Source organism: Capra hircus, chromosome 15 (genome assembly GCF_001704415.2).
Source record: "Capra hircus breed San Clemente chromosome 15, ASM170441v1, whole genome shotgun sequence".
Taxonomy (NCBI): Eukaryota; Metazoa; Chordata; class Mammalia; order Artiodactyla; family Bovidae; genus Capra; species Capra hircus.
Window position 1 is genome coordinate 25596097 of NC_030822.1, and position 14630 is coordinate 25610726.

The window sequence follows — 14630 nt, forward strand, 5'->3', positions numbered from 1 at the left end:
CTTTTTTTTTTTTTTTTTGTGGAAAATTCTGAAAGAGATGGGAATACCAGACCACCTGACCTGCCTCTTGAGAAACCTATATGCAGGTCAGGAAGCAACAGTTAGAACTGGACATGGAACAACAGACTGGTTCCAAAGAGGAAAAGGAGTACGTCAAGGCTGTATATTGTCACCCTGCTTATTTAACTTATATGCAGAGTACCTCATGAGAAACTCTGGGCTGGAGGAAGCACAAGCTAGAATCAAGATTGCCAGAGAAATAGCAATAACGTCAGATATGCAAATGACACCACCCTTATGGCAGAGATTGAAGAGCTAAAGAGCCTCTTGATAAAAGTGAAAGAGGAGAGTGAAAAAGTTGGCTTAAAGCTCAACATTCAGAAAACTAAGATCATGGCATCAGTCCCATCACTTCATGGCAAACAGTTGGGAAAACAGTGAAAACAGTGTTAGACTTTATTTTGGGGGGCTCCAAAATCACTACGGATCGTGACTGCAGCCATGAAATTAAAAGACGCTTACTCCTTGGGAGGAAAGTTATGACCAGCTTAGACAGGATATTAAAAAGGAGAGACATCACTTTTCCAACAAAGGTCCATCTAGTCAAGGCTATGGTTTTTCCAGTGGTCATATATAGATGTGAGAGTTGGAGTATACAGAAAGCTGAGCACCGAATAATTGATGCTTTTGAACTGTGGTGTTGGATAAGACTCTTGAGAGTCCCTTGAACTGCAAGGAGATCCAACCAGTCCGTTCTAAAGATCAGTCCTGGGTGTTCATTGGAAGGACTGATGTTGAAGCTGAAACTCCAATACTCTGGCCACCTGATGTGATGAGCTGACTCATTTGAAAAGACCCTGATGCTGGGAAAGATTGAGGGCAGGAGGAGAAGAGGAAGACAGAGGATGAGATTGTTGGATGCCATCACTGACTCAATGGACATGGGTTTGGGTGGACTCCAGGAGTTGGTGATGGGAGGCCTGGCTTGCTGCGATTCATGGGGATCACACAGAGTCGGACATGACTGAGCAACTGAACTGACTGACTGACTGACTAGGGTCAGGAGTGGGATGAAAAAATTATCTTCTCTAAAATCTTCTATTTAAACAACATAGTAAGGCAGGTCAACCAAGTGAGCAAGCAAACATATGTCAAAATAAGATCTGACATATTGTTATAAAACATGACTTCTTTTTCAGTGTTTTGGATAATGCCTGTAACATCTGGGCTACCCAGGGCTACATATACACATACACACACGCAGACAGACAGAGAAATAAACATTAAAGGGATTTTATGACAATAAAATTGGTTACTATAAATAAAGAAAAGCAAATATAATGGTGGTAGTATTTATGGACATGTCTTGTTTGTCCTCAGGAATTTCTATAAGCAACAATTCATCTCTTTTTTAAAGCAAGTGTATACTCAGGTATTCACAACACACAGTTCCCAATTATGGAGTCTGCTTCAACACATTTGAAAAACTAAGAATAAATTTCATGTAGTGTATTGATTTCATGCCAATATAACTGCCATGTAAGAAAATAAATAAGCAATCCCCAAATTGCTTATTTGTAGCAGTATAATATAGTCAGGCAGAATTTGTAGAGAACTGAGCAATCAGACAATATTGTTGACTGATTCAGAATCTACATGATAAAGTTTTATGAATCTTTATTGTTCACTTTCTTTAATAATGTCGACCTTCTCTCAATTATGGTATCTTTGGGAAGATACCATCTAAAAAACTTATTCTATCTCAACAGAGCAAAGAATTTCTTAACTGGCTTTAAAGTTTCTTATGAGAGTTTGGTGGAGAAGGCAATAGCAACCCACTCCAGTACTCTTGCCTGGAAAATCCCATGGATGGAAGAGCCTAGTAGGCTGCAGTCCATGGGGTCGCTAGGAGTCGGATACGACTGAGCGACTTCACTTTCACTTTTCACTTTCATGCATTGGAGTAGGAAATGGCAACCCACTCCAGTGTTCTTGCCTGGAGAATCCCAGGGACGGCAGAGCCTGGTGGGTTGCCGTCTCTGGGGTGGCACAGAGTTGGACATGACTGAAGCAACTTAGCAGCAGCAGCAGCATGACAATTTGGAATGTTTAAAGATTAATAATCACTATTGTTAAGATTCATATTTTAAGATTTTAAGCATTTTCAGAGCAAAAGTTGAGAGTAAAAAGAAAAAAATTGATATTTATAATCATCAGGCTAAATATACGGCTAAATCATCAGGCTCAATATATGTAATTCTCATATTGAGAACAAAAATGTTTGGAGAAATCCAGTCTTTCTCTTCTGGCCTTCCCCAAATTCCCCCAATTACAGGACTCTAATCGTTCTTTCCTACTTGAAAATTACACTATAGACGCCAACCACCATTCCAGGAAGATAAAATTTTTCACTTAATTGCATTTTCATCTTCAGCATTGAAAACTGAAACGATTATTCTTTAACTAGAGTTGTCACTGAAATCTAAGCTTACTAGATTTAGCTGCATGACTTAAAATAGAAAAAAAAAAAAAGGAAAACAAGACCATAAACCCTCCATTTCTTCTTCATATTAAAAGATGAACTAAATTGAAATTGTTTTTTAGTCAGAAAGAAGGCAGAGTGTACTGACAGCAGATACTGAATCAGGATCTGCAAAATAGCCATTTTTGCTTCTGTAGGCAAGTCCCATTGTGCCCGTGCCCACCATTCTCAGACACTGCTTCCATAATTATCTTTGCTATCAAAGTTTACTGATCATTCAATTCTCCCTTTTCTCACTTACAGAACAGCACCCAAAAAAAGTATAATATGTCGAAATCAGCAAGACAATCTGCTCATATTTTTTTGTTAGAAAAGATATTAAATTTGGTCTGAAGTGTCTACCTGGCAGCATTGAGGGGTACTGACAAAATAATTACAAAAATTTTCAGGCAGCTTAAATACCACAGGGGGTTAGCTATCCACATGACAATCATTTTTGTGGGGAATTATCGAAATGGACCTCATTAAGTTTTGTTTTCAGCTAATAACTTTAAGAAATGTTTGTTTTCTGAAAAACAGAGCAAAGATAATGCTTTTCCCACAGAGAGAGAACTGAGAGCAAACAAATATCCTGAATAAGTCAATGCCAGCATATGTATGAAATTATCATCCTCTTCCTTCTTAGGGAAAGATGTAAAGCTGAGCCCACCTAGCTGACTGTCTTGTCTACTGTACAAGGCTCCCACTTTGTGGGTAGTTATACATGGAACTGATGTTAAAGCTGAAACTCCAGTACTTCGGCCACCTCATGCGAAGAGTTGAGTCACTGGAAAAGACCCTGATGCTGAGAGGGATTGAAGGCAGGAGGAGAAGGGGACGACAGAGGATGAGATGGCTGGACGGCATCACCGACTCCATGGACATGAGTTTGAGTAAACTCTGGGAGTTGGTGATGGACAGGGAGGCCTGGCCTGCTGCAGTTCATGGGGTCGCAAAGAGTTGGACACGACTGAGCAACTGAACTGAACTGATACATGGAACAGTTGCTTTTTTTTCCCCTCAGGGATAATGTCCTGGAGCACACACTGATACCATCATAAAGTAGTAAGGCAGGAGGTATAGACGTCTTTTTTCCTTAATGTGATGGTCTAGGAATTGGATCTGGTCTCAGATAGGAGTCTCTTCTCCAAATCTGCCTGCTTTCATCTTACTTTCCTGAAAACATGTCTTGTGGATGTGGCTAGGATGCAGTGCTCTAATATCTGTGTTCTCTAGAAAGAAAACCATTTAATGTGGTCATGGATGTCATTTCTGAGATGAACACAGCTGACAAGCACTCTTGAAGGTACCTTAACACCACTACAAGTATATGAATCCTAGCTAGCGAAAACCTACACTGATTAGAGATTCAAGAGCAGGCCAAATCAGTCTTCAGACTATGTTTTGTTGACACATTTCATTTTGAATAGAAATGTCTATATGGGAATGCCCACCTTTCCACTAGAAGCTGGGTTTTCTAAGCCATTCCTAAAATGTTTTATTTTGAGCTACTGAGGATAACAGGAAGGATATAAGAGGTTCACTGATGCTCTGGATAAAACTTAAAATTGTTTTCAGAGCTTGTTATAATACTAAGATTTGGGGGAAAATAAAAGTATCAGATGAATATAACAGGACTGAGTTAGGCATATCTCACAGAGAGTAAGTGCTCACTGGTTTTTACAGAATAAAATGAATTCCTAGTCCTGTGTGTGGGTGCACCCATTCACACACACATACACACACATATACACAAACACATCACACTCTTGGCTTATGTCTCCCTGTTGCCAACTGATAGACTAATCAAGTCAGCCTTATCAGTTAAGCAACTCTTTTCACAACCTGGATTTTCAATTTGCACCATCATATTGAGAGGAAAAAAATGGGCAATTTGGTGGCTTCTTGTTGACAGCAGGCTCAATTTGTCCTCCTTCATTGGCATGAATTATAATCTCTGCTAAACTTCCTGTTCTAAGGCGATTTTAATGGTGACTGATAGAGCCAGTGCAAGTGTAAAAAAAAAAAAAAAAAGAAAGAAAGAAAATGCTTCTATGTGACAAGATCAAGCTTCCTCTCCCATCTTTGCTAACACAAAGCACTATTAGGATCAATGTGGTACTCTGTCTGCACTATAATATGAGGAAATGCCTTGAAGATGACAATGAGTTTATTAGAAGACAAAGAGTCAAAACTTTTCAAGAGTGGGGAAGGGCCCAAAGAAAAGGAAACTATTGCCTTGGAGACCTAAAGAACGTGTAATCCCCTCTTGCCATACACACTCAACAATTCCCAGCTTCAAATTTAGAAAACAAATAGGATTAAATTAACATGCATATTATAGAAAAAATACCATCTCACATGAAAATTTATTGAGTGAAAAAGATTGCTTTTTATCACATTCTACAACAGATTGTGCTAAGAGTCATTTTGGAAGAATATGCAGCATTCAGAAGTTGTATCTCCTCATGCAGTCACTCAGGCACATTTTATCTCAAAGTGCGTGCACAGACTCAGACAACTGCAAACAATTTCAGCTATAACCTAGAGTGATTTTCCACACACTGTACAATGAAAATGCTACAGCCTGGCGCAACTTGTCAAGGCTGAGAGCATGCACATATATGTATATATTAGTTATCTGCTTGAAAAGACAACAATTTAGAATAAGAAAATATATAAGCAGCATTCATGTAATACAGAATTCCTGAGAATAGTGTGTTATATAAATCTTTGAGAAATAATTTGTATTCATATGAAAACCATGATATAAAATATTTTTGTCAACTAAAGCTCAGTTGTCTAAAACTTATATACTGTGAGGGGCTGTCAATATTTTGCAGTCAACAATGATGAAGATATAACTAGATTCTACTGCATTGATTCACAAAAGGAGAATTTCAGATAATTTTTTCATTGTTTCTCTATTTTTCCATCGATTTCAAAAATATCAGAGAAGGCATTTCCTAAATCAATGTATTATAATTTTTATTAAAAATACCTTTTTCTTTTCATATTATTCCTGCTAGGCATCAATACGATTTTATATGGTTATATAAAAATAACTCAGAAAGAGACAAATTCTCAAGGGCACAGCTATCCATATTCTTTACTATAAGGCAAATATCTTTGCCTTGCATCCCTAATTGTAAAAGGACATAAATGTCAGGTTCATTTATGTCTTCAATAAGCATAGAAAGTATTTATCCTCAGGCATGTGTATACATTTAACCAACAAAGAAAAGGAAATGTAGATGCTACAAAATGGAAGTATTTAAAGTTTCTTTGTGCCGTTAGTACAACCAGTTACTGTGAATAGGCAGGTGGCAGAAAAAAAAACCTCTCTGGAATCTGAATGGCATTCTCTTGAGACAAGGGAATGGGAGGGACATTTAGAGTCTGAAGTTCTTCCTCTTGCTCAGAATCAGAGGGCAGGTAGGGAAGTAAGTATTTTTGACAAAAATCAACCAATCACTGTGATTTATTTATCTCTGGAGAGAAAGAAGGTAAACTAACATAAAACAAAACAAAAAACACTTCCATTGTTAACATTTTTTAAATAGTGAAGAGAAACTTTATGATTTTTCTTGCTAGAGAAACCCTTGCATATATACAAAGTAGTTTTATTTCCATTGGGTTTAATCTGGTCTTTATAAATTTTGGAAATAACTGTACCTTTAAACAGCACACAAAAAAATCACATATGTCTATGAATGCATGATTGCATACGGGCTTCTCTGGTGGCTCAGTGGTAAAGAGCCTGCCTGTCAATGTGCAAGATTTGGGTTCGATCCCTGGGTAGGGAAGATCCCATGGAGAAGGAAATGGCAAACCCCTTCAATATTTTTGCCTGGAGAATCCCATGGACAGAGAAGCCTGGCAGGCTACAGTCCATGAGGTCTCAAAAATTGGGCATGACTTAGCAACTGAACCACAACCACCACGATTATGCATGCCTCATCCCATTCCCAGAAGAAGAAAATTGAGATTAGCTTTGTTTTGCAAGAAAAAGTATCTTGATTTCTACTATATATTTTCTTAATTCAACTCTTTTCTTTTTTCCCATCCTGCCCCCGTAGTTTATGCCTCCACCAGACTTTCTTTATTTGAATGCTTCCTCCAACATCAGTCTGTGAACATTCATGCTCACAGAGTTCAGAGAAACAGCAACTCCACAACAAGGAAAAACAGTATCTTTCACAATCAATTTGACTTTGTTTCTACTGAGTTTTCAAAAATAAACCAAATCAATCTACCAAAGAAATAACAGAAAACTCCCTTCAGTGATGAAGAGAAAGTAAAATTCAAAAAACTGTGTTATTCTACAAATAATATAAATTTATATTCATGCATTGTTTTCATCAGCTCACGAGCAAGAGTGCACGTTGTTAGAAAAGCTTACGTGTTGCAAAGCATCTGGCTTCTGTTTTCCTGAATAAACAAGCTACAATGGAATACTGTATAACTGGTCTCAGAGCTGCATGAATTGTATTAATTACTTGTGTTCCATATTGCAAGGTGCAAAAGTACAAGGAAAATCAATATATTTACAGCATTTCAAGTTATTCTGTGAGAACTGTAATAAATCAGGGAGGTGGAAATTAAGTATACTATAAAACAGCCTTCCACAGTAAATACGGATTCATTATCTTCTAAACGATATGAGAATGAAAATCCATATTTTATAACAATATGACTCCATTGGCCTTTAGTAAAGGAGAAAAAAAGGCAGTGAAAGTGAATCTGCTAATAATAAAACAGATTTGAATGCGGCCAATGCAATAGAGTATTATTTTAATGAATGGTGTTCTTTTTGGAGTCTTAGATTTTTGGTTTGACTACTGAAGTTGTGCAACTCTTCAACTGCATAGTCAGTGAAAAACAACATGAATTTCCTGTGACACAGATCCAAAAATCCCAGCAAGAAACAAAGGAAATTCCTACAAAACAGTAAGTTGAAGGGACGCGGAGTTCTGGCAGCAAAGACAATAACTGATTTGTCATTTCTTGGTAAGTAGCTCAGCTCAACCTAAGGTTCCAAAGTCAGATTAGTGTGCGCATGAGGACCACATGATATTTTAAGTCATGCCTGACTTGTGTACATTTACATGGACATTTGTCATTAGAAACCTCATCATCACCCTCCCTAGTATACTGTGTTGATGGAAGGTGGAGGTTTCCAAACACACAACTCCCTGAGGCTGGTTCTGAGAATTAGACCCTGGCTTCCTGCAATGTCAATCTAAGCATTTTTTTCTTAAGGTCGTGAGCCATTTTTCTTCTTCCCTAGAAGACTGGATATTTCAGATCCAGAGATGGCTGTGATATATTTTCAAATATCATATTATACATGTGGCTTGCCAGGTATGCCTTCCTCTTAGATCCCACCTAGAATTGTAATTTGCCATCATGTCCACTAACAGTATTGCCCCCATTGGGCAACAGATCCACTAAGGCCATTCGTGGTGAACAGGGTGACCACTTTTTCTCCGCTGCTGTTGCAAGTGTTCTAGTTCAGCCTCGTACATCATTTCTTGGACTAAGTACTTCTCCCGTCTTATTCGGTCATATAGGTTCTTTGGTACATCCGGAATCAGGTATGCGATGAAAGACTTGATCCCAAAAACAAGGTGCTGAAAGGTTAAGAGGAGAAAGTACATTTTCAATGATTCTGAAATGCTAATTATAAACCAAAATAGTCACGAACAATGCTATGTTTGCCTTACAATCAAGCATCAGAACTCAGTATGTACCATCTAGAATATTTTGGGGATATTTCAGGGATATCCTAAAACTATATTGGAGATACATTTATTGCCTTCCATCTAATAAGTATTACAACAAAAACGTGTTGATGTCAGCTTACAAACACTGAATGAGTCTGACATGCACACCCATAAAACCCTTATATACTATGCAATAGTGCTATGATATGCATTGTCATACATGGATAAGAAAGACCATATGCAGGGAAGATTCCTGCATTATAAGATGTTATAAGACACAGTGTATGAACCATACAGAATACAGTGAAGCTGTGAAGCTGAGTTTGGACTCAACCCCCAACATACACATTTTTCAGAATTTCTACTCTATTAAAATCATATATTATTATAACTGCTCTAAAAATCTTATCTTTATCAACATTTAGTCTATGATAAAATATATTATACTAAAATAAACTGATAAAAGTATTGCATTAAAAAAAGCAGGAACAAAAATCAAAAGGTAATATGCCTGTGATTAAAAGTACAGATGCTGAATGAAATTGCATTTGAATCTTACTCCAACACTCTTAGCTGTGTAACCTTACGCAAATCACTTATGTTCTCGATGTCTCAGCTCTAAAATGATGCTAATATTGGTATCTTTTAAAGGTTGCTATAAGAATTAAAAGAGCAAATATATGTGAAAAGTTCAAAGGTGTGCTTGGTACAGTATAAATACTGCTTAAATAGTACCTTCAACTATTATAAATGTATCTTTTTTCTTTTCCCATGAATAATAGGTCTTTTAATTTCTCGTTAAAAATAATCTGATTGATAGAGTTGGGATGATCTGTAGAAAAGAACCCATTCACTAATTTAAATTGTAACAAATGTTTCTAATTTTTACTTCTGTGCTCTTGAGTCACATTGATTAAAAAAAAATCTGACTGATAGAGTTAGGATGATCTGTAGAAAAGAACCCATTCACTTGAAGGACTTAGGACTTAATCTCTATGTGGAAAGGAAAAAGGTACTTTTAACTGGCCTTGCTGTACGTGTCCAGGGAAATAGCACTGCATAGTAAATCATAGAAATGCAAGTCATACTTTCCCATAGACAAGCAGATCAAGAGTTTCTTTCCTGACCAAATACTTGATATGCACAGAATATCCAGCAATGTGACTCAAGAGCACAGAAGTAAAAATTAGAATCATTTGTTACAGTTTAAATTAGTAAGCAGGAATATGCTCCAACTCCTATGTAGTTCAGTCACTCAGTCATTTCTGACTCTTTGTGACTCTAAGGACTGCAGCACGCTAGGCTTCCCTGTCCTTCACCATGTCCTGGAGCTTGCTCAAACTCATGTCCATTGAGTCGGTGATGTCATCCAACCATCTCATCTTCCGCCACCCTCTTCTTCTGTTGCCCTCAGTCTTTCCCATCATCAGGGTCTTTTCCAGTGAGTCAGCTCTTCACTTCTCAAAAAGCCAAAGTATTGGAGCTTCAGCTTCAGCATCAGTCCTTCCAATGAATATTCAGGGTTAATTCCCTTTAGGATTGACTGGTTTGCTCTCCTTGCAGTCCAAGGGACTCTCAAGAGTCTTATCCAGCACCACAGTTCCAAAGCATCAATTCTTTGGCACTCAGGCTTCTTTATGGTCCAAATCTCATATCTGTAAATGACTACTGGAAAAGCCATAGCTTTGACTATATGGACCTTTGCCTGCAAAGTGATGTCTCTGCTTTTTAATACGCTGTCTATGTTTGTCATAGCTTTTCTTCCAAAGAGGAAGCGTCTTTTAATTTCATGGCTGCAATCACCATCTGCAGTGATTTTGGAGCCCCCCAAAAATACAATCTGTCTCTGTTTCCACATGAAGTGATGGGATCAGATGCCATGATCTCCAAGTCCTATACAAAAGTAATAAATTAACCTACAAACTGATTTTCAGAAATTGATATGCAAGTATGACTTAATACTAAAAAGGAAATCTTTTTTAAGTTAGATTTTAATACCCATTTATCAAGGCACTGTCACAACCAGTAACAGATGACAATTTTCTTAAAGTGATAGAGTTTATCTTAAAAAACCTACAGCAGATAATATACTTTAAAAAAATCAGAAGTATTTCCATTGAAGATGGAAACAAGACATAGTTGTTCACACTGCTCCTATTCAACATCCTATTGAATTGAATAGGATCCTATCCCATTTCCAGCTATAGAGTAAGGCAAACAAAAGCAATGAAACTTTGGAATTCAAGATGCAAAACTGTTGTTATTTGCAACTGGTATTTTCATTTGAAAAGACAGTTCACCAGATTGACCAGACAGAATACTAGAACTTAAACAAGGAGGTATGATCATCTTAAAAACACTATTAGCATTCCAGCAAAAATCAAGCAAATCATGTAAGGAAGGTTAAGATAGTATTCATAACAGCAATAAAAAATATCCATACATTTTATAGAAATTAAAAGGGAAAAATAGCAAAAGAGTATTTAAAACTCTATTAAAGGAATAGAACAATTTGAATAAATTCCATGTTCATAATGAAACAACAGAGATTTTATAAATAAGTCAAAATTTGATTTCTACAAATGTAATTCTAACCAAAGTCTTTGCTCAATATTTGAAGGAACCTGAAAAACAGTTTATATGAATGACTAATAATTCCAAATAGCTATGAAAATGTTTTAAATTAAGAGAAAATGTGGCAGGAATGGAAGGTCACTTGCTTTATCAGATATGAAATATTTAAATATTGCATTTATATAGTGCAATACTGATCCAGTTATAGTGATCCAGTTACAGACAGAGTGATAACTCAAAATACTGAGGTCAGAGATATACCTGTGACAATATAGGAACTTGAAATGCTTGAAATATAACAGAGATGGTTTTACAAGTCAGTGGATAGATAATAGATTATTTAGTAAATCGCAGTGCAAAAATTATTTTACTATATGGAGAATAAAAAAATAACTTTTTCTTTCAGACTCTATAAGAACTCCAGGTATCTTAAAGACATGTGATAGGTAAGACTATAGAGTTAATAGTAAAATGTAGTAGAATACCTTTTTGAATTGGAGGTAAGGAAAGTGTCCTAAATAAGCAATACAGGATAAGCACTCACCATGAAAAGTAAACAATTATGGGCTTGACTACATCAAAATGAACATTATCTGCTTACAGGTAAGACTAATAGGTTGTGGACAAAAAGTGATATCTGCTATGTATATAACTGGTTAAGATTAATATGTAAAATAGATAAGGAAATCATAAAATTTGTTAACAAATACACTGGAAACACAATCCAAAATGGACCAAAGTTACAATACACTTACAAAAAAAGGAAGCCTACATGGCTTTCTAGTACTAAAAGTGACGGTCAGTGCTGTTAATAAACAAGTTATAACAAAAAAAAATTAAAGCAAAATATTACCTTACTCTTTTACAACTGCAAAATATTAGAAATCAGATACTGTGAAAATCTGGTGAAAATCCAGGAGAATTTTGAAGAGCACTCTCTCAGTATTATTATACATGAAACCAAGTATGCATATAAACTAACAATTACACACCTGAGTAAAATATTCCTTAAAAACCCTTAAATGTGTTTACAAGATACCATGTCCAATAGTCTTAATAATAGACACATTGAGGTAGAGGATTATTGTGGGTCTAAGTACCTATCTTAAGGAGCAGATGGTATTTAATTTTGATGAAATATCATAAGTTGACAAAATAAATTACAGATCTTATGGATAGATGTCTCTCTAGATCTGAAAAAGTACAATGGCAAAAGATAACATGAGTTATTACATAATACCATTGAAGTAATTCTGGAAAATAGTACTTAAAGTAATACTATACACACATACACACACATACACATATATATATTTATAAACAAACATATATTCAAATAAAGATGTGGAACATCTTCCACAGAAGAAGAGAGAGTGGGTGCTTATGGGAGGAGTGGGTAGCAGGGAACGAAAAGAGAGGGGAAAACAGAGGGCATGATTGGTGTCATGGATCCATGATGGTAGGTTGCTGGTAACAGGCATTTAATTAAGTTCTTAACTGTATCAGGCTGGCTATATTTTAAGCAAGGCAATGATACTGTAGCTTCTCTAAATTTCTTCCCAGGACTACAATCTAGTATTATTGCATCACTCTGATCATCAAAATCTGTGCAATTTTTATAAAAGTGTTCTCAGGCATAAATTAGTGAATTATTTGTATGCTTATACAAATACATATGATAAACTATAATTAGCATTGATTGTTCAGAAGATAATCTCTCCATCCGATGAATAAAATGGGTCCTTTTGTTAGATTATGAAAATCATTCTTTTCTTTTTAAATATGGTTACTATGGTGCTCATAACTAAGTTGAAGTACAGTTGATTTATAATGCTGTGTTAGCTTCAGGTATAAAGCAAAGTGACTGAGTTATATATATACACATACATCTATTTTTTAAGATTCTTTTACCTTCTAGGTTATTATAAAATATTGAATATAGTTTTCTATGCTATATAGTAGGTCATTTTTGGTCATCTATTTGATATATAGTAATAGACTCTTGAGAGTCCCTTGAACTGCAAGGAGATCCAACTAGTTCATTCTAAAAGAGATCAGCCCTGGGTGTTCTTTGGAAGGAATGATGCTAAAGCTGAAATTCCAGTACTTTGGCCACCTCATGTGAAGAGTTGACTCATTGGAAAAGATTCTGATGCTGGGAGGGATTGGGAGAAGGAGGAGAGGGGGGTGACAGAGGATGAGATGACTGGATGGCATCAGCAACTTGATGGACGTGAGTTTGAATGAACTCTGGGAGTTGGTGATGGACAGGGAGGCCTGGCGTGCTGCAATTCATGGGGTCGCAAAGACTTGGACATGACTGAGCGACTGAACTGAACTGAATATGTATATGTTAATTCCAAACTCCTAATTTATCTCCCTCTTTCTCCTTTAGTAACTATACATTTGTCTTCTATGTCTGTGAGTTTGTTTCTGTTTTATAAATAAATTTATTTGTGTCACTTTTTTAGAGTCCACAAATGAGTGAAATATATTTGTCTTTCTCTGTCTGGCTTACTTCACTAAGTGTGATAATATGTAGGTCCACCATGGACCTAGAGATTATCCTAGTTTTCTGATATAAACACTCTTTAACTAACATTCAGCGCTTGCTTTTTATGTACTTGTCACCGTGGTTTCATTGTATTTAAATCTTTTACAGGTACATAGTCAGCTCCAGTTTTGGAAGTCACTGAGAAACTGAGCTCAAAAAGACAATGTATCAGCTGGAAAAGTGTTTATCTACAGTAATTTTATCAGCCTGTGACTAACCTCAAACACAATAATGAAGGCCAATCTAGCAGCGAGGATATGCCAGTATTGTAGGGTGAATTCATAGGGTTTGGAACTCCAAGGAGGACCTCTGTAGTCTCGGTACCTAAAATCCACAAAAACAGAGTTTGGAGAATAGAGATCAAGATGTGAAGATCCCAAATGTTCTTTATTTGCCAATACTTCAAAATGACAATTTCAATGGGCCCATTAACATGTTGAATGGAGGAGGTGGAAAGGTGAAAGCAAAAAGAAAAGACAGCTATAATTTTAAAGTACCTGCAATACCCAGATTTTCCTATGCCAAGTTCACTCAGGTCAAAGAAGGATAGGCTATTGTTGACATATCCTGTTAAACAACTGAAAAGAAAAGAAAGCATCATGTGACTCAAATTCATAAATTTCTAATCCAACTCCTTCATTACAAATGATGGGGTTTAATAAGTGCAGTTATGCCATTCTTTCTAATTATAAACTCCAAGCAACTCAGCTCTCTGATTCTATTCCCTGACTCACTACACCTGTGATTATACCTTAATGAGACCAACTCTTGCCTGCGATTTCGCTGCAATAGTTTCTGTCTTGCCCTATCACCTGGCTTATATTTTGTTAAGTGTTCACCGCAAAGAGTCGGACACAACTGAGCGACTGAACTGAATTGAACTGAACTGAACTGATGCAGTGGGCAGGTTTCCCTGGTGGTTCATACGGTAAAGTGTCTGTCTGCAATGCAGGAGACTGGGGTTTGATCCCTGGGTTGGGAAGTTCCCCTGGAGAAGGAAATGGCACCCCACTCCAGTATTCTTGCCTGGAAAATCCCATGGACAGCGGAGCCTGGTAGGCTACTGTTCATGGGGTTGCAAAGAGTCGGACATGACTGAGCAACTTCACTTTCACTGTCTTTCATGCAGTGAGCATTGTGGTTATTTCATATGCATTGAAACTGCATAAATATACTTTTATAGATATACATTATATACATGTTACAGTGTTTGGATAATTATAATCAAGCAGCCAGTTGATAAAAATGCTTATTT

General features: G+C 36.5%; 1 protein-coding gene across 2 annotated transcripts in view; it reads right to left on the bottom strand.

Annotated features, from left to right (window-relative positions):
* Positions 4820 to 14630, bottom strand: part of ANO3 (anoctamin 3) — a 292092-nt gene continuing 282281 nt past the window's right edge. For both annotated transcript variants that reach the window (XM_005690016.3, XM_013969793.2), the window contains 3 exons: positions 13873 to 13953; positions 13594 to 13699; positions 4820 to 8154 (listed from right to left, as the gene is read on the bottom strand). In XM_005690016.3, the coding sequence (XP_005690073.1) occupies positions 7972 to 8154; positions 13594 to 13699; positions 13873 to 13953 (370 nt within the window). In that variant the 3' untranslated portion in view covers positions 4820 to 7971. The remainder of the gene's footprint in view (positions 8155 to 13593; positions 13700 to 13872; positions 13954 to 14630) is intronic.